We start from the raw sequence: 27,637 nt of genomic DNA, 5'->3' as shown, positions 1-27,637 counted from the left end.
TTCCTCGTTTGCTCATGCTTCTACGTCTTCTAGAAGCTACTTCTCCTTTCTGCCCTGGAAACTCTTGTCTGTATTGCAAATCCTAATGTAGTGGTCATCTACTCTGGTAAACTGTCTCTGGTAATCAGGAAAAGAAAATGATCCCTCTGTCTGTACTTCAGTAGCATTTTGCTTATTATACCTCTGGTCTAGAACTTACTGTGCATTATTGGAAATCTGATTCTCGACAGACCTTCTGGATCCAATATGTTGTGAGTGCTGAGAGCAAGGTTGTGCCTTGTGTCTTTTATTAAAAAAAAAAAAAAACAGTGTAGCAATAATCATTAATGTGACAGGCCCTTGTTGAGAACTCCATGTGAGTGAAATCATTGTACTGGAGTATGAAATTCAAATTATTTATTATTTGAGTGAGTAGATCTGAGATGCCACATACAGTTCTAACTGATTGTTCCTTAAATAGACGTTGGCATGAAATGAAGAGAATAATTAGAGATGAATGATGCCAATTTGAAGAAAATTTTTTTAATTACAAAGAAACTGACAACTCCAGAGTCATCAATTTTGCAGTAACTTCGCTTTCTGTGAATCATTTTGTAGTAAAAAATGAACTGTTTTAGAAAAGAAAAGAATCTTATTTTGTTACAATAAGCCACAAAAAAGGATTTAAGTTTCTTCAACAACATGTACTGTTGTAATATTAATATTTAGTTTAATGACTTTCCTAGAAATTTTAACAAGCAGACTAAACAAAGAATAGATACTCCGAAAACATAGGGAATGAAGAAGGTCTGGATTTTCCCCATACCTGATTTACATGCTAGTTTTATCTAAGATTGTAATTCTTTTTAACCCCACAAATTAAACATTATTATTTTATGCAACTAATATTTTTAGGTTTAGTTATATACTTACCAGTTTCTTTGTACAACATTTTTTACATCTCAAACTTGACATTTGGAATAATTTTTTTTCTATCCGAAATATAAATTTTTGAATTTCCTTCTAAGGAAGATGACAGGAAACTCCCTTTTTATTTTTCTAGAAGCATTCCTTATTGCCTTTTATTTTTTTTTTTGGAAAGATAATTTTGTTGTTTTTTCTCTCAGTGGAGTGAAGAAAATATTCTTTTTTTTTTTTTTTTTAAGAAAATATTCTACAGTTCTTTTGCTTCAATACTGTTGCTGGTACCATGTCAGCTAAAAATATAATTGTCATTAATTGTTGTAGGTAATTGGTTTTTTTTCCCTGGCTGTTTTTAAATCTTCTCTTGGTTTTGGTGTTCTTCATTTTCACTCTGAAATGGAATCCTATGTATTTATCATACCTGCAATTTGTTGGACTTCTTAAGGACTGGTATCTTCCAGCAAATCTGGGAAATGTCTAGCCACTATCTCTGCAAGTACTGCCTCTCCTTGATCTCTCTCGTCTCTCTCTGGGACTTGAGGGACACATGTTAGATTTCAGTATTTCATCCATATTGGCTAATCTCTCAGATTTTTCTTTTCTTTGTCTCTCTCTCTCTACTGCATTCTGGGTGATTTATTCATACTTTTCTGTTCATTTATCTTTCTTCAGCTGTTTATTCCATGAAGTTTTAATTTAAATGTTTTTCATTTCTAAAGGTAGTATTAGATTCTGTTTCTGAATCTTCTTTTATGGTTTTTCTTCGTTTCCTACTCCTGCTTTATCCAATGCCTACTATTATTCTCTTTGAACATATTAAGTGTTTATTTTGTATTCCAGATACTTCTGTAGTCCTATGTGAACCTGATTTAGCTGGATTGTTTATTTCAACTCATGGTGCCTTCTTTCCTTGTATTTTTATTGTTTGTTTGCATGTGTGTTGATGGGAAGTACAAGGGTACTTAATATTCCTTGGAATGTTTAATTTTCTGGAATTCATTAAGGCATCATTTAAAAATATGCTTCTCAGGCACCAGGGGTCAATGCCAAAATGGGACTATTTAAAAATAAGTTACAGACTTGAGATTTGTTAGATCTTAAATAAGATGAATTTACACTACTAACCTGCAAGACGTCTGGCTTGTGATCACACACATCAAGGAGATTGTTTTCTCTTCTTCCTCATGCAAATATAATTTTTCTTTTTGATGATTCATTTTTATTTACCCTCACATTGAAGATCTAGCTCTGTCCATGGGGCCATGTCCTTTTTCCTGTCAAACCCATCACTTTGAGTAGGGCTCTGTGCTTTGTCTTCAGCCTACCATATATCCACATGAGACATAAGCAATATTAGAAGTCTCTAAGATTTAATAGAAAATAACTAAAAGTTGGCCTCAGGAATCCCTTAGCTTCTGAGATTCACCACACCTTGGACTGCTGTGCATTGCTTAGAGTTTTCCAACCATGTGACACATATAGAAAGATACATTATTAAATTCTTAATATTTTAGCTGTGTTTAGGGTGATAATTGTTTCTTCGACATTATCAGAAACAAGTCTAGCACTATTACCCTTTTTTTAAAAGATTTTATTCATTTATTCATAAGACACAGAGAGAGAGAGAGATAAAGAGAGAGAGAGAGGCAGAAACACAGGCAGAGGAAGAAGCAAGCTCCATGCAGGTAGCCTGACGTGGGACTCAATTCTAGGACTCCAGGGTCATGCCCTGAGCTGAAGGCAGATGCTTAACCACTGAGCCACCCAGGTGTCCCTGATTTCTTAAAATCTATTTGGTCTGAAATTATATACTCAGTCTGCTTTTGGTTATTGTTTGCATGTTATTTTTTTCTCTCCTTTTACTTTCAACCTATTGATGTTTTTAAACCTACAGTGTGTCACTTGTAGATAGCATAAAATTAGATATGGTTTAATTATCCAGCCCAACCATATTTTGAGTGCTTATTCTTACTTAAAGTTATCAGTGATATGCTTGGATTTATTTCAGACCTTTGGCTATTTGTTTTCTACATATCTCATGTCATTTTTCTTCATCTGCTCTCATGTTACTCTCTTCTTTGTTAAATATTTTAGTGTATCATTTTAATCCCTTTGCTGTGTTCTGTTTTTATTTAGTTGTGTTTTTTTAGTGCCCTAGGGATCACAAAATCTATCTTAATTTATTATACTTTAGATGAATACTAACAATTCTGGTAAAACATAAAGGCTTTGTTACCACTATGGCTCCATTTTCTCCTTCCTCTTTTGTGTTATTATCACCATGTGTTATATACATATGTATGTATGTTTTTTAAAACCCAACGATGCAATATTCTAATTAATGCTTTATTATATAGTCTTTTTTTCAAGAAATATAAAAAGAGGGAACCTACTAAATATTTTCAAATAACATATCTGACAAAGAGTTTCCAAAATATATAAAAAACTGATACAACTCAATACCCAAAAAACAAATAATTCAATTAAAAAGTGGGCAGAAGACATGAACAGACATTTCTCCAAAGAAGACATACAGATGGTCATGAAAAGATGCTCAAAAACACTCCTCATCAGGGAAATGCAAATCAAAACCACAATGAGATACTACCTCACACCAGTCAGAACGGCTAAAATCAAAAACATAAGAAACAAATGTGGGTGGAGGAAGATGGGGGAAATAGGGTATGAGGATTAAAAAATACACTTACAATGATTTTTAAAAATGCTTAAAATATTTTAAAAGTGTAAATTTAAATTGGCAAATTTAAAGCCTACAATACAATTTTGTTAACTATATCTACATCTCTATACATTAGATCTCTAGAACTTGTCCATCTTGCCTAAATGCAACTTTATACCCTTTGACTACACCTCTCCCATTTCCCCCTTCAGCCCCTGGCACTCATCATTCTACTCTCTGCTACTCTGAGTTTGATTGTATTAGATTTTTGCCAAAAGTGAAATACTATAGTAATTGTCTTTCTGTGTCTGACTTATTTCACTTAACATCATATCCTCCACATAGTTTTGTTGGATATGCAATTCTTGGTTGACTTTTTTTTCCCTATTATTTGAGTATATTGTTCCATTACCCTCTGAATTCCACACCTTCTCATGAGAAATCAGCCCTTAATTGTATTGTTTCCTTGTATGTGATGAGTCATTTTTTTCTTGCTACTTTCAAGATTTGCTCTTTATCTTTGGTTTTAACCATTTGACTAGGTGTCTAACCATGGATCTCTTAGTCATTATCCTGTTTGGGTGCTTTGAACTTCTTGGATGTGTGGATTAATGCCTTCCATTAAATTTGGGACATTTGAACAATAATTTCTTCAAAATTATTTTTCTCCTTTCTCTTACTCCTGTTCTTGGGACTTCCTTTACCAACATACCACTATAGTTGATGTTGTCTCACAGGTTTCTGTTCATTATTCTTTAAACATGGTTACCTGAATTTCCTTGAAGATATTTATCATAGCTGTTTTGAAGTCTTTATCAACTAAATTGCGCATAAGAACCTGCTCAGAGACAATTTCTATTGATTCCTTACTTCTCCTGAATAGGTATCACAGTTTTCTGTTTCTTTATATATCTCAACATCTTTTGTTGAAAAGTGAACATGTTAAGTAATACATTGTAACAAATCTAGATCTTGATTTTTACCTCAGAGTGTTTTTTTTTTTATTTGTTTGCATTTAAGGGATTCATTTAGTAACTTGCCTGGACTAAATTTATGGAATTTGTTCCCCACATGCAGGCATCTGCTGTCTCTGCCCAGTTATTTGATGGTAATGGTGATGGTGATGGTGATGATGATAATGAGGGTAATATGCCTGGCTTCCCAGGGGTCACCCTCTTTTCTGCATAGCTTAGTGTTAGTCAATGATTTTTCAGAAGTTTCTTCTTGAATGTCTCAAGCCAATGGGGCCTCTGTTCTCTGCCAGTGACTTTGTGGGTTGGGAAACACATGCAAAGTTTAGCCAGTGTTTAAACCTATCCCAGCTTTTACTTCCCACTAGATCTTTAATTTCCATGATATAAAGATGAATGAGAAAGTTCCTGCATTTCATGAATTTGAAAGTCTAATGGGGGAGACAAACTAATAAATTATGATAAAGTATAATGTATGATGTTATATAGAGGTGAGCACAGTGCCGTGGGATGAGCTGCAGAGAGCCGGTCTTTCTCTAACTAGTAAGATTCCACTAAGTATGTTACCTCTGGGGCTCAGAAAGGTTGGAGTCTGCCAAGCAGAGGGATGTAGTAGATAGGGGATTCTATGCATGGAAAGCAGTATGTGTAAGGATAAGGTTTGGGTTCAAGTAATATCTGAAAAACTATGTAGGAGGGTGCATGGCAGTAGAAGATGGAACACCACTGGAAAGACATGTACGTCTGCTGAACATTCTGGTCTTTATCTCCTGGGCCACGAGATGCCGGCCAAGGCCTTTATTGATCAAATTAGTTGCTGGTTTTGTTTTGTCTTAGATTTATGTCCAGCACCTCTGTGGAGTATAAGACTGCAATAAGGAGGAACAGATAACACATCCATCAAATAGGAGACTTTTGGAACTTAGGGTTGAGAGATGGTGAGTGCAAGACCAGAGAGTGGCCAAGTTCAAAAGCTGTTCATGACAAAATTGTCAGGATTTGGTGATATTGAAGTAAGGAAGGATCAGTGTGGCTGATTGGGCCCAGAGGGCCTAGAAGGCATGGAGAGGGGACAGCCTCTGGGAAGCCACCAAACAAGAAATCAACCCAAACAAAACCAACAAAAACTAGATAGCATGTCCAGATGAACCAGTGGCTAACAGGCTAGGTGAAGAGGGAGAACCCAGGCAGGAGATGTACAGAAACCTGGGAGAACTAACTGGAATAGCAGTTGTTGCAGAGGATGTGTGCTGGATCCTAAGTGAATTTTTCTGAGCTGCCTAGAAAAAAGTGACTTACTCTCATACCCCTGGTCTTAAGTTTGGGTGAAGCAGGGACAGTAAGAAGGGCAACATGGTCATTTTGGCACTTGTAGTAAAAATTTGGAATCGGTCTAAATCCTTCGTGAAGTGGGATAATGGTATTGATTAAGGATACTCCCTCAACTAAGGCTCTTCCTGTAACTCAGACACTGCACAGAGACTAGTCATCAGCTCTGAAATCATTGAGGAATTGTTTGGAGTACAGCTCCTTAAAAAACCTAATAGTGCTGCACAAGTGTTAATGCATCTCCTCAAAGTGATAAGGAACTAGGCGGATACAAGTGGATGTGATGACTACGTAGAGTCAATGAGTCAGTGATGTACTTTGTCTCTGATCTACACTTTTTTAAGAAGTCACTTTTTATGTGTGACATTCTGTAACTTAATGTTTCCAATTTATGACATTCTAATGTTTTTTAATTGCCAACCATCCGGATTTGCTGTTAGTGTGAATCAGGTTTTTTAATGTAATTAAGCCAGCTTATCTGTCACCCATTATAATTAATCCATTCCATCTTAATTACTTTTCCATTTCCAGAGCTAATCATCACATATTAATACAACTATAAGAAAATCTGCGTCATTTTTGTGATATAACTAATAACACAGTGTCTGTCAGATATGTGCATATGCTTTCTTCACAGCTTTTGGGAAGGTTCAACATAATTTGGTAAAATGTATTTAGTATTCTGCTGGAAACAAAGAAAGCAAAAGAGAAATCAGCATTTCATTCACTTCATGCAACATACTTTGGAAACCCTGTCATTTATTTCCCAGAATTCCCCATAGTCTTGATTCTGTATCCATCCAGTGACAACCTGTAGCAAGTGCTTGTTTCTGGAGGTGATTACAGGGAAGCATCATCTGTCAGATAATTTTGGTCACTGGTGCATGTGTAGGTTTTTTTCATTCACTCAGTTCTTAATTGAGCACAATTCCGATCACTGGGGATGTAGCAGTAAATGAGACAGAAGAAGGTTGTGACTGTTTGAGCTCACATTGCAGTGGAGGAGACAGATAGTAAGGAATAATAGCAAGAGTAGTGATGAGTGATGTGCAAAGGATTTGGAAGGTGACAGGACAGAGAGTTGGGTCCATAGATGGAGGGCTTGGAGAGGTCTCTCTGAGGAAGTAGCACTAAAGCTGACACCTGAATGAAAGGAGATGCCATGAGATGGTCCCAGGACTGAGCATTACTGGAGGAAGTCCTAGCTAGAGCGAAGGCCAGGAGTAGGCACATAATCTAGGTAGTGGTAAGAGAGCACTTTGGAAGAGGGAGAGTATTCATGGTAAGGAGTGTGGATTTCATCCCTAGTGCCATGCAGAGATGTTGGAGGGCTTTATGTGATCTGATTTGCATTTGCAAAAGATCAGTCTGGCTTCTCTATGGAGAATAGATTAAAGGGGGCAAGAATGGGAATAGGGCAGTAGAGTCCAGATTTAAAGGTGAGTTGAGCATTCCTTTACTGTTCCATAAAGTTACATTGTGCATCATCTTTCCAAGATTCTTTTCTTTTCTTTTCTTTTCTTTTCTTTTCTTTTCTTTTCTTTTCTTTTCTTTTCTTTTCTTTTCTTTTCTTTAAGATTTTGACACAGGGAGAGAGAGCACAAGCAGGGGGAGAGGGAGAAGAAGGCTCCCCACTGAGCAGAGAGCCCAACAATGGGACTCAATCCTAGGACCCTGGCTGGGATCATGACCCGAGCCAAAGACAGAACTTAACCAACTGAGCCCTACAGGTGACCCCAAAGGTTGATTCTTTGCATAATTCCTATAGTTAGAGCAAACTGTGGAGTACAGCTCTCTAGATTCAAATCTGATTCCTCCAATTTAGAGGTCATCTAACTTCAGGCAAGTCTCTTAATCCCTTATATTTCAGTTTCCTCATAAAAAAATGGAATAGTAGGGTGCCTGGGTGGCTCAGTCAGTTAACTGTCCAACTCTTAATTTCACAGCTTGGGTCATGATCTCAGGGTCACAGTGGGAGCAAGCCCCAGGTCAGGCTCTGTGCTCAGCATAGAATCTGCTGGAGATTATTTCTCTCCTCTCCCTCTGCCCCTCCCTCAGCTTGTGAGCTCATGCTCTCTCTCTCTCTCTCTCTCTCTGTAAATAAAAAGAATCATTAAAAAAAAAAGATGCAATAGTAATTTTACCTATTTCATAGAGTTGTCAGAAGTGACTAAGAAAATACATGTAGAAATACTTAGTACATGACAATAGTAAGCACTCAGTAAATATTAGAGATAATAGACGATATTTCTGTCTTAATCACCGTTACTATACCACATTCAGGTGGCAGTACTTAGTAATGAATTACAATAACATTTATAAGAAATTTTTAAAAATTGCCCATGTATTATATTGGTACTATTTTAGCATACCTTAATCCTGTTTATTTAATTATGTAATAATTTAATATAATCATATTATTATTATGCATATTATTCCCAACTTCTACATCTGGTAGTATTTATTTTTAAAGTGACTTCTGTTATTTGCATTTTAAACATCTGTATCTTTCTAGAGAGATTGATTGAATATTAATCAGCTTTATTGTGAAGTTAGTGTTTTCAGCCCTTAAAATGAGATGAAAGATGGTGGGCCTCTGATCCTGAGATTATATAAATCATATTAAAACTTACCTTACTACCTCCACTAGTGCCATAATAGCACATGGACACTGCTCAAATGTACCACTCCCTCACTTGGTCCTCCTGCTTCCCTTTTGGACGTAGGGCCCATGTTGGATCTATGGTTAGAAAAGACCCTATCCATTTGGACTGTAGGGTAACCTAGAAGCCTTGTATTGAGTCTTTGATTTCCCTATAAACACTGGTTTCTGTCACTATGTCAGGGCTGCAGCTGCATTTCAGATGCTTGAGATTGGTTATTTACGTCTCAAAATAGTCTTGACAACAGTGGGAAAGTAGAGTAGGTCAGCGCACCATATGGTTGAATTTGCATGGACAGATGAACTTGAGAATAATAAGGAAAGTCTTTTAAACTGGCTTTTAGCGATAAATGTGGGATGCAAATATTTCATAGCTATGGCTGGGATTGAGGTACACTTAGCAGATGGTATTTTTCAAGAGATGAGACATTAACCTAATTCTTTTAAATTGCTGTTCTCCTATTTCACTGGAGTTAGTTGGGCAAGGACAGCCTCTGTTTGCTGTGATCATTTTACAGCATCATTGATGCAGAGCAGCACCCAGCACAGGTGGCTTTGGAAATCCCTTTCAGTGCAAAACATTCAACATTAAATACATACTCTGCGGTTCTTCTGGTTTCAAGTTCTCTGTTGCTTCTCTTATGTTTTTTTTTTTTTAAGGACATGAAGAGTAAAAATGATTTTTGAAGTTTCTCCATGGTGTAACACATGCAAAACAATTACCCTCTCTGATACAACAGGCAGTACTTGTGCCCAGGGTGGCAGGCGTTACTCTGCTAAACCTCTGCCCAACTGCACCCACCAGGCATGGGATGTGCTAGTTTGGAAGTTGGCTCCTGCAATTTGTCTTTCCTAACCATTGTCCCGATTGCCTTGCCTGGATACTGTACTGAATTTTGTAAAAGTCAAATTATTTCTAAATACTATAGAAATGATGATAGAAATTGGATAAGTTTTGGAATCAGTAACTAATGTGTGTGTGATTTTGTAACCTTTGCATGTAATGGGGATAAAAACACCTGACAGCTGATAACCCTACGATTTTTCCTTCTGCCTTTTCCAAAGACAGTGTGGTCTGGCCATTTAAGAGATTCACATGAGGGTCTGGAAACGTGAATTCCCAGCTCTGCCAGTACACACGGAAGTGGCCAGTGGGGCTCCCCTCCATCCCACAGGCTTCTTGTGCACATCTGGTAGGGAGGTCTCTTCCCCCCACCCCACCCGTGCACTGTTAGGAGCAGCTCTCCTCCCCCAGTAATCAAATATCCCATCATTTCATAATGGGCACCCAAGTTGATTATATTAATGCTAATATTTGTGAGCTTATTTTTTTTTTCAGAAATATGTATGTGTAGACATAACGCCCTTTCTATGTGTTTGTTTTTCTACTACAGATACGGGAGCAGAAAGACAGGCACTAAGAGAAAATGTGTATCCCAAATTGAGAGAATTCTGCAGAGAAAACTATGGATTAGAATTTCAGGTAACTCTGACATTAATTTCATTTTTCATATGTCAGCTCAATGACGTTTGTGCTTGCTTATTGTCACAACTTCGATGTTATTTAAAAAAAAACATGTCTTAAGCCCTGAAAATTTTCATTTCTTTAAGCATGGGTAAAAAGGAACACTGGAAGATGGAAATAAAATATTTAGTCCTTTGGGGGTGGGGGGCGCCTGGGTGGCTCAGTCAATTAATCATCTGCCTTCAGCTCAGGTCATAATCCTAGGGTCCTGGGATCGAGCCCCACATTGGGCTTCCTGCCCAGTGGTGATCTGCTTCTCTCTGCCCTCCTGCCCCTTTCCTTCTGCACTCTCTCTCTCTCACACACATAAAATCTTAAAAAAAAAAAAATCATTTTTGGTACTTTGCACTTTTATGCTGTTTCTTGGCCCCTGCCTGCTATTAGCTCATCTTCTCCTTTAAAAAAAAAAAAAAGGATTTTATTTACTTGTTTATTTGAGAGAGACATTGAGAAGGAGAGAAAATGAGCAGAGGGAAAAGGAGAAGTGGGCTCTCCTCTGAACAGGGAGCCCAATGTGAAACTCGATCCCAGAACCCTGGGATCATGACCTGAGCTGAAGGCAGATGCTTAACTGACTGAGCCACCCAGGCACCCTCATGTTTTCCTTCTAACCATGTTTATTTGCTTCTTGCTAATCTCCACCCTTCTCAGGAAGGTGATGGTTGCTGAGCCCATGCCTCTCCGCTGTGGTCTCTAGAAATGGTTTGCACCTAAAAATTGGGACCAGCTTTCTCCCAGGTGTTTTCTTTTAGCAGCCTGGCCAGCCCCTTGCCTTCTAGCTTGCTTTTTAGTTTTTGTTCACATCGTAGAATGTCCTTTTTCCTATTTCAGGGATTTGCCATTTACCCAAATATAAAAAAAAAAAAAAATCAACCTTTCTAGAGACAATAACTCTGCACGACATTGCTAAAGTTCATGAACACCTTGGCATTTGTAGACACCACTGATTTTGCCACCTGATAGAAAAGTACTAGGAAACATTAGGCATATCTTGAACATCCTCAAATTTAAAAAGTAAGTGGCTCCTGGAACAGATAGCATTATTTAGCCAGAAGTTTTCAACCTCATTCACAACGGACATATTAAGTACATGTTTACATTGGTAGGTGAGGAGTATGTACCAGGGGTCTGTGGTATAAGAGTGCAAAATGCATCTTTGTTAGTGGAAGAAAACTCCACCCTTCATTTATTTCCTCCTACATATTCATTTATTTCCTCATGATGCTTTCTGATGTGATGAATAAAATAGTTGATCTCCAAATGGCTTCAGTCCCCATGCCTGCTGTCAGCAGCAGGCCCTTAAATGACACACATATTGAACAATTACTCATAAATCACCATTTGCTAGGTAAATGGTGAACTTAAATTCCTTGTTGCGAATTCAGCACTGTCTTCTCTGAGGAACCTGAGGGTCTCAATTGTTACCAAAATTCTGATCCGTCAAGATTCGCAAAGATATAGATACTCCTTGGGGACTCAGTTACTCTAGAGAAAGTGATGTGTATCCAAACATGTTAATCCCATCTTTGAGTTTGTTTGGATTTGCATCTTTTTTTTTTTTTTTTAGTAGAGAAAGTTGTTGAGCCACAGACCTGCCTGCATGAAACATGGTATTAAAATCAGCTGAGGGGAGAGGGGAGAAAAGTATATTTTCTAAATTATAAGCCCTCCCAGGAAAAGACCAATGAAGCCAGAGGAAAGCTGTAGAAGGCAAGGTCCATAGAATAACTTGACAGCAAAGATCATTCTAGGTAGGTGCATTGAATGAGTCATTGAGGTACTGGGAAGCAGTGGAAACCACATTAAGCAAAGAAAAGCTGGGACTGAACTCCCAACTTTCCACTGTGACTCCCTCAATAGGTGTCTGAAATAGGGAGTGGTGACCGCTTTGTATCTAAGGTTCTGTTTGGAATAAAAATATGCAGGGTTGCGGAGATCCCTGGGTGGCTCAGCAATTTAGAACCTGCCTTTGGCCCAGTGTGTGATCCTGGGGTCCCTGGATCGAGTCCCACATCGGGCTCCCTGCATGGAACCTGCTTCTCCCTCTGCCTGTGTCTCTGTCTCTCTTTCTCTATGTCTCTCATGAATAAATAAATAAAATCTTAAAAAAATATATGCAGGGTTGCATTTGCTTCCCACCTTCTGAGCCTAATAGGAGCTGAAATATATAATGCTTGAATCTTCTAAGAATATCCTTTTTAGTATAGTCTCTTTTAGTAGATTGATTATAGATCTCCCTGAAGATATGTTTTCTAGTGAGATGGCTCTCCTTTCTCAGCTGCAGCAAAATGTGATGCTGGGAGCTTCATGAAAAAAGTAATTTACCTGTATAGTCCTCTGGATTTCATCTTTAGCTGTGCATTGAACCCAGAGGAAATGAATTTCTTAGACTTACCCAAACGTATACTGGTCTCTCGTAAGCTTCCTTGCCTTTTTAATGCTATTCTCTCCATCCACAATGCTTTGCAACCAGCTTCTTCCCCTGCCACCCCCAAAGTTCTGCTCATTCTTAAGACTCTTGCAGATCCTAAGTCAGGCCCCCCTCTCCTTCTGACCATAGCCCTGGAGCTACATGTCCTCCGTGTGATTCCTTGAACACTTCAAGTGCATTCTCATTTAAGGTTTTTGCCCTGGCTGTACTTTCTTTGCGGAATGTCCACTCTGTCATCTTCACATTGGAGCTTTCTTAGGGTTCTCCAGATCTCCACAAAAATGTTACTTCCTAGAGATGCTTCCCTCAGGACCCAATCTAAAGTAACCACCTAGGGGATTTCTTTAACATCACCCTATTTTAGTTATTTGCATAGCATGTGTCAGTATTGGATGTTTTGCCTTTTTCATGTATTGGCTTGCATATTGTCTCTGTCCCACGAGATTATAAGTTTCACAAGCACAGGGTCTTGTCTGCCTTCATGACAGCTGTATTATTCCTCGTCCTAGAATAGTGCCCGACCCATAGCAAAAGTAGATAGGAAAAGTGTTGAACAAGTGGATGCCTTTCTGAGCATATAAATGAAGTCTCAGTCCAAATATTACTTGCTTAAGGAAGCTTTCACTGATCCTCTGACCCTTCTAGGATATGCCATGTACCCTCCTCTTTGCTCTTTGTAATGTAATATGTAACTCTCAGTTGTGCATCCAGTTTGTTCAAGAAGTATTTGTTGACCATTGAGCACAGGCCAGGCAAAATCCCAAGTGCTGGGAATACAAAAAATAATAATAATAATAAGATCCTCTTTTTGTGGAGCTTCCAATATTATTGGGGGAGGTAGACAATAAGCCATAAATACCCAGTGGTTATAGATGCATTTTATTGAGTAAATGCTTTTAGGAAAAGGAAGACAGGATAATGAGATAGGGAATGTCAGGTAGTCAGGGAAGGACTCAGTGATAACCTTGGAACAGAGATCTGTCAAAAGTGGTGGAGCAAGTCTTGCAGGTGGTGCCTTGGTAGGAGAATTCCAAGCATTGGCAACCAGAAAAAGGGAGTATGTTTAGAATATTATAGGAACAGTAAAGAAGTCAAGTGTGGGTGGAGTGGAGTAAGAGAAATACTTGTAGTAGAGGACATCAAACTCATATGAGACCTTCTGTGCCAAGATTAAGGACGTAGAGTTGTCCTGAGTATGAAGGGAAAGGGGGACATTATAGGACTTGTATTTAAGAGGGTTGCTCAGGCTCTGTAAAGAGACTGGAATGGGGGTGGGGGGAGTAGTAGAAGCAGGAGGGTGGTGCAAGTTAAGAAGTGATCATGGCAGGGACTAGAGCAAGTGATGGAGAGAATGAGACATCTGGTGAGGTAAAGTTTTCATCATCTGTCTCTAAGGTCTCAATGTTCTTAGGACTGGAACTGTGTCTTACTCAACATCTCCCAGTGATGAGTCAAGTGTCTGGCACCTAGTAGACCATTGAGTTAAATATTATGGAAGTGGTAGAAAATGCAATTACATTTTACACAAGACCTTCTAATTTTATCCCTATATCCCTATAAATGCCTGTTGGGCAGTGTCTTTAGTGTTTCCTTAATTTTTTTTTCATATAAATGAAGATGTTTAATGAAAAAAGGATAATCAGATCTTCTGATTATGAACTCCAGTTAGTTCTATGTATGATACACACAAGTCGGTTGTTGCCCAGGGATAGAAACAGATGAATGGAAGGAACATTGAGCTCACTCAGGGCAGAGAACACACATGGCTTCGGAAGAAGACAAGGTGTTTAAGGAATATGTCATTTGACTTGCCAGTGTTGGGTTAATGCCCTCAGTTACAGAGAATAGGACAGAAAGGGAGAATGAGGGGAATAAGATTGGAAAAATAAAGACAGATTGGGGTGAAAAGCTGGTGGTGCAGGACCCAGTGAATAAAGGACTCATATCCACAGGTGCCATCTGTTCTTACTTTCTAAGATTTCTGCTCCATTCTTACTGCCCAGACTCTAGTCTAATCCTCAATGGTTCAAAAATTGGATAAATGATAGGACACCTGGGTGGTTAAGTAGTTGAGCGTCTGCCTTCAGCTCAGGGCGTGATCCTGGAGTCCTGGGATCAAGTCCCACATCAGGCTCCCTGCATGGAGCCTGCTTCTCCCTCTGCCTGTGTCTCTGCCTCTCTCTGTGTCTCTCATGAATGAATAAATAGAAGCTTTTTTTAAAAAATTGGATGAATGAAAAGCAACTGAGCTCTTTCCCCACTTACTGCCAGTTGGTTACAAGTTGTTGAGGAAGAGACTAGTTCTCACTTATTTTCAAGTCCCCAGGGCCTGAAATGTTTCACATTTAGTAGGGTTTAGTAAAAGCGTGCTAAGCAGAACTGCCCACACCATCGCCCTGCTTGAGTTTTCTATACATCACCACCAGAGCAATCTTTACTTAAATGTCATGTTGTCAGTTCCTTTGTTTAAAAGCTTTTAATGGCTCCCTGCTGCCTACGGGGGTCCCTCTTTACTGTGATTCAGCTGTCTGTCCAAGTTCATTTCCCATTCTCCTCAACACAAACATGCACTCCAAGCCTGTCCTCAGAGCACGTCTTGTGGATTGCTCATTCTCGACTTTCTTATCAGAAATACCCTTTCTTGGAGCACCTGGGTGGCTCAGTCAGTGAAGCAATCTGCCTTTTGCTCAGGTCATGATCCAGGGGTCCTGGGATTGAGCCCCACATTGGGATCCCTGCTCGGTGGGGAGTCTGCTCCTCCCCCCAACTCTTTCTCTCTCTCTCACAAATAAATAATTAAAATATTTTTAAAAGATTTTATTTATTTATGAGAAACACAGAGTGTCAGAGATACAGGCAGAGAGAGTAGCAGGCGTCCTGTGAGGAGCCTGATGTGGGACTCAATCCCAGGACCCTGGGATCATGACCTGAGCCAAAGGCAGACACTCAACCACTGAGCCACCCAGGTGCCCCTAAATAGATTCTTTAATCTAAATCTAAATAATCTAACTACCCTCCTCATTTATGTTCCTTCTGAACTGGCCACTAAGCACCCCTCAGACAGATTGATGCCTTTGGTCAAAGGTCTTCTGTTGTACTCAGAAAGTCATTGGGCATCAGGCTCCCTGCTCAGCGAGAGCTTCTCCCTCTCCCCATGCCTCTCCCCCACTTGTGTTCACTCTTTCTCTCTCTTACTCTCAAATGAATAAATAAAATCTTTAAAAAAAATACCCTTTCTCTTCCCCATCCTGCCCCTGCCCTCAAAATCCAGCTCAAGGCCTAGCTTTCTTAAAAAGTCTTTTCCAATTTCCAAATATCCTTCCACTTCTACTCTGTGAACTAAGTCCACCCCTCGCAGCTCCCCCACTCTGATACTCTGAGCCAGCAGTAAACCCATTAGGGCAGGAATCTCTAAAGGAGGTGCTTGACTCATCTGGGGGCTTAGGACACTTCCATTTTGAACATGATCCTCATTTGAGTCCAGCCCTTCAACTCTGTGTCATTCCTTAACAATACCTTCTGGTAGCCAGCTTCTTTAGTGGCACCTAGTATTTATTTCATTTCATCTTAGTTACCAGTGTTCGTGAACCTGTTCCTTTTTCCTTTAACATCCAGTAAACCCTGGGTTTTTCCCATCATCACACCCCCAGCGAGAGTGCCGTCTTGTCTCTGAACCTGTGCCTGTGAGTGGTCCTCATGTCTGCATCTCTGACTCTCTCTCCTCTAGAGTTACATGAAGATAATTCTCTGGTTTGGGAATATTAATATATCTGAGTGGAAACCATCCTTCTCCCCTTTTGTAGCTTCTCAACTGTTGCTAATTTCCAGTCTTCCAAACTTCAAAATCTTGGCTTCTAGTGTATTCTTCACTCTTGACAACCTACAAATTGCCTGTTCCTGTCGATTCATCTGCCACAGTGTTTCTTAGAAGCTCACCTTTTCTTCCCATTTCACAAGACTCTGTCTTTACTCAGCCTTCCGTTTCTTAATAGCTGAGTGACTACAGTAACCTTTTCCTGATCTTTCCCTATCCTGGGTGTTCTGTCTTCTGGGCCAGACTATATACAGATGCTCAAGGCCTCTTCCTTAAGCAGTATTTACCAAATTTAATTTATTTTTTCACATTTTTACTTCTCAGAAATAGAATTCATCTTACAAATAAACGGCGTGTTGTGGTGTAATTGACAATGTGTTTCTTTTTTTAGTGGAACATACAGTATTGGGGCAGCCTACAACTAATGGTGTTTGTGATTCAATAAAATACAGCACATTATGTCATTTATGGGGGATAGTGGAAACAGTGTGTATTTTTCTGTTAGACTAGGATTCAAATTTGCAAATTACCCATTCTGTGACTCTGGGCAAATTGCTTGATTTCTTTGAGATAGTTGACCCTTCTATAAAATTAATGGGATGGTGTCCATCATCCAAGATCATGATGAGAAGTCATGAGATAACACAAAGTGCCTGGCACATGGAAAGTACTCAGCCAATGTTAATTTGTTACTGCCTTTCACTTTTTTAAGTCTTTTCTCCTATTTAAGAACTTGAATAATTAATGAAATTATTTATATGCATTTTTCTCATGTCATTTTGAGTACAGCAGAAGACCTCTGACAACGGTATCTATCTGTCTGAGGGGTGCTTAGTGGCTGGTGCAGAAGGAATATAAATAGGGAGAATATTTAGGAAATATTCTATCACATACTAGAAAGACTAAAAACTTTAAAGGTCAGGCTATCAGCTTGAGAGAATATTTCACTAAATTCTTTTAATCATTTCCTTAGCACATCAGTGGTACTGTAGCACTCTGAGCCTGGAGATCTAAAATACAGTTTGTCCCTAAAGCAGAGCCAGAACCTACCGCACGTAATCTCTGGGAGGATGGGAGAAGGGGAGAGAAAGGAAGTGTCAGTAGATATGCTTTTCCTTTCCTTATTCCGAGTTCTGCTTCAGAAAAGGGGCTGTGGGTTGGATAAATGAAAATAAGTGAGTAGATAGGTAGCCCTAAGAGGATCTTGCCTCTGCTGTCTACTTAGGAGTACAGAAAGAGATGGCCATACATTAATCACCTCCACCCCTGCAAATAGTCATGGGCATGGCCACGTCATGGCCATGGCAGCAAGCAACCATGTAGTTTAACTTTCCCAAGCTCCCCTGAGTTATCATGTGTCACATATGCTGAGTTAAGAGCCAATGCTAGTCTCCATGACCAGGAAGAGGTGACCTCAAAAAAGGCCCATGGTGAATAACTGGATGGAGCACAGGCCCAAGGTTGAGGGTAGCTCATCCATAGCAGGGGAAGTCAGCCTGGCTTGGCTGCAGAGCCACACCAGGATCTGACCAAACTGAGAGGGAAAGACCAGTCCATGGGTGACAACCACCCCAAGCCCAGCCATGATGCCAGCAACCAGGCGGATAGTGGGCATCATGTATGGACCATGCCCAAGAACTCCCATTTCTTCCCCTCAGGATATGAGGTCCTCTGGAGATCATCTTCAGGAAAAGAAGCAGGGGGACAGGGAAGCCCAGTCTTTTGAGAGACTCAGCATTCTGATCGAGGAGAGAATAAGCACTTTTCACAGACTCCTTGCACACATCAGTTCAAACTAAGGTTTAAAGTGGACAGAACTGAAAGTTCACTTCCTCCTGCTAGCCAGAGGGTGGAGGCTTGGACAGGAAGCCCACAGTAGTCTCACACAAAATTAAGAAGCCACATCCTCTGTGTGCATCCAGGTTGTGGGTTAAGTGAAATTCCATGAATCTCACATCAGCTTCATCCTTGGGAAAGATTGCGGACTTGAATTGTCGCTTGGTCTCACAGCGGAGGTGCGTCCCCAGTTGCCTCCACCCACCGTTCCTCTACCCCAACCTTCCTGTTCTTTTCCAGCCCCATCTCCTTCTCTGTTCTCACTTTTTTCTTCCCACCGTCTGCCTGCTAACCAGTCTTAGAACACGTTTTGCCTCCCGTGTTGCCAGAACGCACCATCGACTTTCTAACTGACAGGATACGTTGTGATGCCCTTGGTCTGTTCTCCACGTTGTCAACCAAATCCCCTTTTTTCCATTTCCTCTAAAGCGAGAAACGTGTCCTCTCGTTGGATCACACGCTTGGGCCAGCACGTCAGTTTGTCTGGCTCACTTCACATTTCAGTTCCGTCTGTCAGGACCTGCACAGGTCTTATTACCAAGTTGATATTCTCTGGAAGAATCGGAAGCATGAGACATAACCCTTCTCCCATCCGGGAGCCAGTTGGTGAAAGAGGGGGAGGAAGATTGATAGAGACGGGAAAGGGAAGGAAAGCAACATGTCATAATTGGCCTTCGTCATGCCAACGTAATTGTAGGGGTTGACTCGTCATTTCTGTAGCATGGGAGGGCTCTTCTGGAATTCTCATGCCTGACTTCCTAAGACAGCGTTATTGTTCATCCTTCACTTGTGTGCTCAGACACTCTTCTGCCTAATAGTTCTCCTCAGTATAGAGCACTGGCACTGTGGGGAGCTCCAGAACCTACTGGATGAGCTACACTTTGCTGAACATTAAATTCTGCTCAGTTGTGGCTGGCTGGTGACCCCAGTCCTGGAAATCACCCAAGAAGATTGGTCCTTCACTAAGCAGAATGAGAGATCCTCATTTGTAGGTGACATTTAAGTGTCCCAATTGTGTATGATCACTGTGAAGCCTTTCTCACATTCTTAACACAAGGCAGCTCTTTCTTCCCATCCTCATTTTTCTTTTTTTGTTTTTTTTTTAATATTTTATTTATTTATTCATGAGAGACACAGAGAGAGAAGCAGAGACACAGGCAGAGAGGGAAGCAGGCTCCATGCAGGGAGCCCCATGTGGGACTTGATCCCAGGACCCTGGGATCACAACCTGAGCCAAAGGCAGATGTTCAACCACTGAGCTACTCAGGAACCCCTCATTTTTTATTTCTTGTAGCAGGGAGAGGAGACCTTTAACAAGACTGCACAGTAAAAAGATCACTCATTTAAGAGATCTTCTTTGTCAGTAATTAGTTATAAACTGTTGAAAAAGTGTCTTCAGCTCAGTTTTCTATCTGTAAAACCAAGTGTTTCTTGGGCTTGGTCTTGGCTTTTCATTGGCTTCCACAGTGATGATCCTGTGACCCCATCATCTCTGTATGGACAGGCCATCAACATTTCTGTCTTGGCAGGTCTGTTCTATCTAAGAAGTCCCTCTTCTCCAAAGAACAGTCTCCTGTGCCTTTAACCTTCAAGTCCAGGGATGCCTGGGTGGGTCAGGGGTTTAGTGCCTGCCTTCGGCCCAGCATGTGATCCTGGAGTCCCGAGATCAAGTCCCACATTGGGCTCCCTGCATGAAGCCTGTCTCTCCCTCTGCCTGTGTCTCTTCCTCTCTCTGTGCATGTCTCTCATGAATAAATAGATGAAATATTTTTTAAAAAGTTAAGTCCCGATTTCCTCACTATTGTCTACCCCCAAATCCCCAGGGCTAGATTTTGGTGATTGGTCCCCTGGGCCTCATTTATTTATTGACAGACATTTACTGAGCCTCTGCTCTGCACTAGGCGGAGTTGTGGGGACAGTGGATACCCTTGTATTGAAAGCCAATCTCATACCTGCCTTCCTGGAGTCATGAGCAGTGATGAGCAGGGTGCCACTGGCTACAGTGGAAACGTGGGGTGCTCTGGGCATGCTGCTCGAGGCATACGAACTGATGTCCAGGCTGAATTCTGAAGGATGGATGGAAGGAGATGCCCACGTTGAAAAGAAAATTTCAGGGACCCTGGGTGGCTCGGCAGTTTAGCGCCTGCCTTTGTCCCAGGGCGTGACCCTGGAGACCCAGGATCAAGTCCCACATCGGGCTGCCTGCATGGAGTCTGCTTCTCCCTCTGCCTGTGTTTCTGCCTCTCTCTCTCTCTCTCTCTCTCTCCCTCTCTCTCTCTCTCTCTCATGAGTAAATAAATAAAATCTTTAGAAAAAAATTTTAAGCAGAAGAAACATCTTTTCCTAGGCATTTGGGAAAGAACTTTATGTTGTACTGACTGCCTACCAGGCGCTTATTCTAAATGCTTTACTTTGTTTAATCATTGCCATGAGCCTCATCAGTAAATTCTATCTTCTCCACTTTATTGCACGAGGACACTTAGAAACACAGAAGTGAATCACTGCTAGAGATCTTGCAGCCAGTAAGCGGCAGCATCAGGATTTGAACCAAGGCAGGGTGGCCCCCATGTCCAAGCTCTTAAGTCACTGCCCCGAAAAGCATCTTGCATTTATTTACACATTTCACAAAAATGTATGTGGGTAGGTACAGATGTGTAAATATAAGCATTTGTGTAAATACACATGCGTGTATAGACATACAGGCATCTCAGCATATATTTACACACTTGTTCAAATACATGTGTGAAGAGTATATATGTAGCTAGAGCATGAACAGTGAGGGAGAACATGACATGAAATGAGGTTGGGGAGTTAGGTAAGGACTAGTTCATGGGGGTCTCCTAAAGTAGGTCAGAGATCCTGGATCCTGCCTTCAGGCCGATAGAGTGTATTTCAGGAAGCACCATAAAGTTAGTAGCCCAGGGTCAAATCCCACCTCTCCTGCTTGCTACCTCTGGGACCTGGGACAAGTCACTTTCTCTTTCATTTACATGACAGAGAAAATATTCCTAATCTACTTTATAAGCTTAAGGAGTGACGTAAACTTATGTGACTACTTCATAAGTTTAAGTGGAGTCATAAGTGACTCTGTGTAGTGTCTGGTAGAGGAAGAGGAAGTCTCAGCTCTGGTGATCAGATCTGCCTCAGTATAGTGAACGGAGTGGAAGGGGCAAGGAAAAATAAATAAATAAATAAATAAATAAATAAATAAATAAATAAATAAATAAATAAATAAATAAATAGGAAAAAAAAAAAAGGAAGGGGCAAGGAGAGAAGCGAGAAGCTACCGTAGGGAGTCACAGTAGAAAGACGGGCACAGGTGCACTCGGGGGCCTTCCGAAACCTTGGTTGCTGAAATTCCAGTGATGGGGACAGAGCCAACTTTGGGTTTTTCACTCAGGCACATACTTTGTGGTTGGTGTGCTGCCACTGAAGAAAGCGGGTTCCCGTATGCAGCCTGCAGCTACTCTTGGTTTCTGGAATGAGCTTCTCCAGCTTATACTCAACACAGATGCACCCACAGTGGCTTCTGGCTCGTGGCTCTTTCTCTGCCCCCAACAAGTCCTGCTGCCTTCTCTCTGCCTGCATGGCCATTAGGCCTAGAAAGTCAGAGGTCTTGCCATCATCTATGGTTTATTTTTCTTTACTATCACGTTATAATTTTTAGGGCTGTCCAGAGGCTAAGTCTCCCAAGATGCAGAGGCCTCATGGGTGAGCATTTAATCGTCTCATGAGGCTTTGGGTGAAGCATCCTCCTACATCAGAGTGTTGGACCCTCTTTCTGGTGATTGTGAATGACCATTTGGGCCAGCCCATCCTCCCAGGGCTTGATTTAGCACCTGACTTTCCCGGAAGAGTCCCATCTTAGTCATGTTCCCGTATATCTTAGTCCTGTGTCTCATGACCAAGATAATAATCACAAGGTGACCTAATGTCAGTATTTGCTATAGTTCTCGTAAAAGTGTGCCCATGGATGATGAGGAGCTAAAGAGGGGTTGTTGTTGTTGTATCCCCTGCATCTCAGGGAAGTCGTTCTAAACATAGCAAGAATTACATACCTATACACCATAACTCGCCACTGGTAAACGGTATCTGGGGAACCTAGTCTGAAGTTAAAGACTCCTCCCTGTTTACTAGAACATTCTAGTAACAGGACACAACTAAATAAAATCCAAAGGAGTGCTGTATTGACCTTGAAATTTATGTCCACAGCACAGTAATGTTGCCCTCCTTCAAAACTTTCTGACCTGTTATGTGTTCTTTTGAATATTTTTAGTGGTGGTAGATGTGAATTCCTTTAAGAATAGGTGTGATTTTTTTTAAAAGCACTAAAGGTCTTTTCAAAGCTATATCTTATCTACATAAAAACCAGTAGGCTGGGAAAATACCATTTTTAATAAAAACAAACCTAACAATACAGTGACAAGAGGTTTTTTTTTTTTTTTTTTAATACAGAATGAGATAATTCCTGCAGAGGAAATTATAGGGCAGTGACAAAATCCTTCAAACAGACCTGTAACCTCCGTCTGGAATAACTTTGAGAAACAGCCTTCATTTCAGTACTTCGTTTATTCAAAAACAAAATCTGTCATGTCATCTGTGTAGTTCCATTTTTGCTTTGCATTCAGGTAGTGTCTTATTAGAGCATGGGAAAATTGAGAAGGAAAATATTTTGGAAAACACTTAAAAGCTCTTTCTGAAGAAATGATAGTGCAGAGCTGTTATGAATTCAGATTTGACCTTTTTCTGGGTAAATCATGAGGTCATTATATGTTTCTTACAGGTTGTTTTATTGTTTGTTTGGTAATCTTGGTATTTAAATGGCTATGTCTGATTCAAGTGGCAAAATTTGTTACGGCTTTTATTTGCTGGCTTTTTGTTTTCAGACTTATTCAGCACACGAAAATCATGATAAATTAGCCTCCCTAAGAATATTTTAAAGCAAGTTCAATGGTTTTAAGTTAAAAAAAAAAAAGATAAAATCGAATTACTTTTCTGAGTGTTTATACCTAATGATGAAATAAGTAAAGGCACATAAAATGTGCTGTCAACAAGTTAGTATTCCAATAAATAGTAAATTAGATTCTGTGTCTGCAGTGCCTGGACATTAGGCTAAAAGCTAAACTTAATTTTTGTAAGTATATAATAAATCTTGTCTTGTTGAGCACTTTGGATTCCACCCGCTTTTTGCCAGCTATTGATCATGCGGATATATGGCAGATTTGCTTGGCCAAAATGGTGTTTTGTGAGGCATAAGTTAGATATTTCATTAATTTATTTCCTCTCTGCCTTCATGGTTGCTTGATTTTATCTTTTTTCATCATTTTCTGCCCATAAAGACATTTGAGAAAGAATCATTTAAGGGAGGAAAGCTGGAAGCTAGAGAACATTCAAAGAAAGTGACCAAAGGAAGGAGACATGGAATAAGAAAGGCCTGGATGAGGGCCAGGGTGGCCAGACTTTAAATAACAGATGCAAACACTATAGCAAAAGACTTCCATTGGTGGCAAATAAATCATGTGACCCTTAGGCTTCTATTTAAAAACATAAGTGAAAGCCTTGTTTTGATTTTTACCTTCGTCATTTGTTCCATATATATTTGGTTAGATCTAATTGTTTACTCTTAAAATGCCAGGTGCTTGATTTAAACATCTGTTCTTGCACTCAATTATACTGTGACGAGGGGATGTAAGACCTATAGAAAATCACAAGACTAAATAGAGGTACAAAGTGTCATTGCAATGTAATCCACATACACAGAATTCTCCCATTTAAAGTGTATGATTTATGGGATGCCTGGGTGGCTCAGTGATTGAGCGTCTGCCTTCGACTCAGGGCTGATCCCAGAGTCCTGGGATCGAGTCCCACGTCGGGCTCCCTGCATGGAGCCTGCTTCTCCCTCTGCCTGTGTCTCTGCCTCTCTCTCTGTCTCTCATTAATAAATAAAACCTTTTAAATATATATATATATATATAAGTGTGTGATTTGCATGTTCTAGACACTTCACATAAATGGCATCACACAACATATTCCTTTGTGACCAGCTTCTTTTACTTAGAACAACATTTTCAAGTCTGGATGAACAACATGTTCCATCCATGTTGTAATATCAGTATTTCACTACTTTTTATTGCTGAATATATTCCATTTATAGATACTCTGCATTATATTTATTCATTGATCCCTTGATGTACATGGAACATTGGAACTGTTTCCACCCTTTAGCTATTATGAATAATGTGGCTATGAACATTCGTGTGCAAGTTCCCATGTGGACATATGCTTTCATTTATCTAGGAGAACTGCTCGGTCATGTGACAACTGTTTAACCATTTGAGAAACTACCAGGCTTTTTTCCAAAATGGCTGCATTTTATATTCCCACCAGCAATGTTATGACATTGCTCCACATTTTCATTAACACTTGTTATCAATCTTGTTTACAACAGCCATCGTAGTGAGTATGAAGTATTATCTCCTTGTGGTTGATTCACATTTCCCTGATGATTAATGACCTTCAGCATCTTTTCATATATTTATTGGCAATCTGTACATGTTCCGTGGAGAAATGTCTACTCAGATTCTTTGTCCATTTTCAATCAGGTTGTCATCCTATTGAGTTGTAGGAGTTCCTTATGTATTCTAGATGCAATTCCATTATCAAATAGGGCACTCTTTTTACTTTCTTAATAGTGTCTTTTGAAGCAAAGCCCAAAACTTCAATTTTGAGGAAGTCCAATCTATCTCTTTTTTATCTTTGGTTACTTGTACTTTGCTGTCATATCTAAGAAACCATTGTCAAATCCAGGTTCACAAAAATTTACCCCTATGTTTTCTATAAAACTAGTTTCATTGTTTTAACTCTTCAATTTGTATCTCTAATCTGTTTCAAGTTAATTTTTGTAAATGGCGTGAGGTCGGGTGTCTAACTACATTCTTTTGCATGGGGATATCCAGTTGTTCCCCTGCCATTTTGTTGAAAAGACAATTCATTCCTCATTGAATTCTTGTGGCACCATGTTGAAATCTGTTCCCCATAAGTATGAGGATTTACTTCTGGATTCTCAGTTTTACTCCATTGAATATCCTTAGGCCAGTACCATACTACCTATTGTACCTTTGTAGTGAGTTTGAATCTGGAAGTGAGAGTCCTCCAAATTTGTTCTTCTTTTACAAGATTGTTTTAGCTATCCTAGGTCTCTTTTAGGATCAATTTGTCAATTTCTGTAAGTAAGCCACTTGGGAGTTTTATAATGACTGCACTGAATCTAAAGATTAATTTGGGTAGTATTGCCATCTTGATTCTCCCAGTTCATTTACTTGGGATGTCTTCCAGTTTAACTCAGGTTATCTTTAATTTCTTTCAATAGTGCTTTGTAATTACAAGAGTATAAGTTTTACGTTTCTTTTGCTTAATCTGTTCTTAAGCTTTTTATTCTTGTTGATGGTCTTTTAAATTGAATTGTTCATTCCTAGTGTGCATAAGTATATTTGTTTTTTGTATATTGATCTTGTATCCTACAACTTTGCGCTCAACTCATTATTAGTTCCAACATTTTAAGACTTTATTTATTTTAGAGAGAATGAGAGCACACATGCAGCAGGGTCATGGAGGGTGTTGGGGAAGAGTGACAGAGGTGGAGGGAAGAGGAAGAGGGAAAGAATCCCAAGAAGACCCCATGCTGGGCATGGAGCCCAACACAGAGCTCAGTTTCACAACCCTGAGATGATCACCTGAGCCAAAACCCAGAGTCAGATGCTTGACAGACTGAACCACCTGGGTACCCCTAGTTCCAACATTTTTTAGTGGTTTTCTTTTTTTTTAAGATTTTATTTATTTATTCATGAGAGACACACACACACAGAGAGAGAGAGAGAGAGAGAGAGAGAGGCAGAGACACAGGGAGAAGCAGGCTCCATGCAGGGAGCCCAATATGGGACTTGATCCTGGGACTCCAGGATCACACCCTGGGCCAAAGGCGGGTGCTAAACCGCTGAGCCACTCAGGGATCCCTTTTTAGTGGTTTTCTCAGGATTTTTAATATATAAGATTGTATCATCTATGAATAAAGATAGATCTACTTCTTCCTTTACTATCTGGATGCATTTTGTTTCTTTTTCTTGCCCAATTTCCCCAGCTGGAACTCCAGTACAGTGTTGAATAGAAGTGGTGAGAATGAATAGCCTCTTCTTGTTCCTTAATCTTAAGGGAAAAGCTTTCATTTTTTATTAAGTATTCTGTTAGATATAGTTTTTTCAGGTATGCCCTTTATTCAGGTTGAGGAAATTAATTTCTATTCTTGGTTTGTGTTTTCATCATAAAAGGTTCTTGAATGTTTTTTCTATCTCCTTTAAGATTTACCATTTTGCTTTTGCCCTTATTCTATTGATACATAGTGCATTACATTAGTTAATTTTCTGATGCTAGGCCAACCTTGCATTCCTGGGATAAATACTACCTGGTTGTGTTGTATAATATGTTTTATATGCTGCCGGATTAGGTGTTCAAGTATTCCTGAATACACTTGAGTGTTCTAGTATCCTCCCCTTTTGTTTTATATTCATGAGCTATTGCTCTGTAATTTCCTTATATTTTTGTCTGCCATTGGTACTAGGATCATACTGGTCTCGTAGAGTTAGTTGGGAAGTATTCTCTCCTAATTTTTGGAAGACTGTGAAGAGTTGGTGGAATTCACCAGTGCCTCCATCTGGACCCATGCTTTTCTTTTAAATCACTATTTAATCTCTTTCCACATTTCTGTTGACATTTTTGGCTTTGTCTTGAGTCTATTTTTGTGACTTGTCTCTCTTTAGATATTTGTCCATTTCAACTTAAGTAATCTAATTTATTGGCATATAGTTGTTCATAGTATTCTCTAATAATCCCTTATTCCTGCCACATCAGTAGTAATGGCCTCTCTTTCACTTATGATTTTGGTAATTTGAGTCTTCTCATTTTTTTAAAGATTTTATTTATTTACTCATGAGAGACACAGAGAGAGAGAGAGGCAGAGACATAGGCAGAGGGAGAAGCAGGCTCCCCGCAAGGAGCCCAATGTGGGATTTGATCCTGGACTCTGGGATCACAACCTGAGCTGAAGGCAGACACTCAACTGCTGAGCTACTCAGGGGTCCCTTCTCATTTTTTTTAATACAGCTAAAGTTATGTCCATTTTCTTCTCTTCAAATAACCAACTTGGTTTCATTGATTTTTGTCCTTTTTTTTAACTTCTGGGGGATGCTTTTGTATATTTTTTTTATTGGAGTTCAATTTGCCAACATATAACACCCAGTACTCATCCCGTCAAGTGCCCCACTCAGTGCCCGTCACCCATTCACCCCATCCTCCCACCCACCTCCCCTTCCACTACCCCTTGTTCGTTTCCCAGAGTCAGGAGTCTCTCATGTTTTGTCTCCCTCTCTGATATTTACCACTCATTTTCTCTCCTTTCCCCTCTAATCCCTTTCACTATTTTTTACCATTGGT

General features: G+C 39.9%; 1 protein-coding gene across 3 annotated transcripts in view; it reads left to right on the top strand.

The window, feature by feature from the left end:
• Positions 1 to 27,637, top strand: part of NWD2 (NACHT and WD repeat domain containing 2) — a 174,063-nt gene that overhangs the window by 52,163 nt on the left and 94,263 nt on the right. For all 3 annotated transcript variants that reach the window (XR_011997212.1, XM_072737906.1, XM_072737907.1), the window contains exon 2: positions 9,940 to 10,028. Coding sequence is in view for 1 of the 3 variants with exons in the window: in XM_072737906.1 (XP_072594007.1) it covers positions 9,940 to 10,028 (89 nt within the window). In the remaining 2 variants the exon portion in view is untranslated. The remainder of the gene's footprint in view (positions 1 to 9,939; positions 10,029 to 27,637) is intronic.

Source organism: Vulpes vulpes, chromosome 14, assembly GCF_048418805.1.
Source record: "Vulpes vulpes isolate BD-2025 chromosome 14, VulVul3, whole genome shotgun sequence".
In the NCBI taxonomy this organism is placed as follows: Eukaryota; Metazoa; Chordata; class Mammalia; order Carnivora; family Canidae; genus Vulpes; species Vulpes vulpes.
This window is presented reverse-complemented; position numbering and strand designations above follow the sequence as displayed.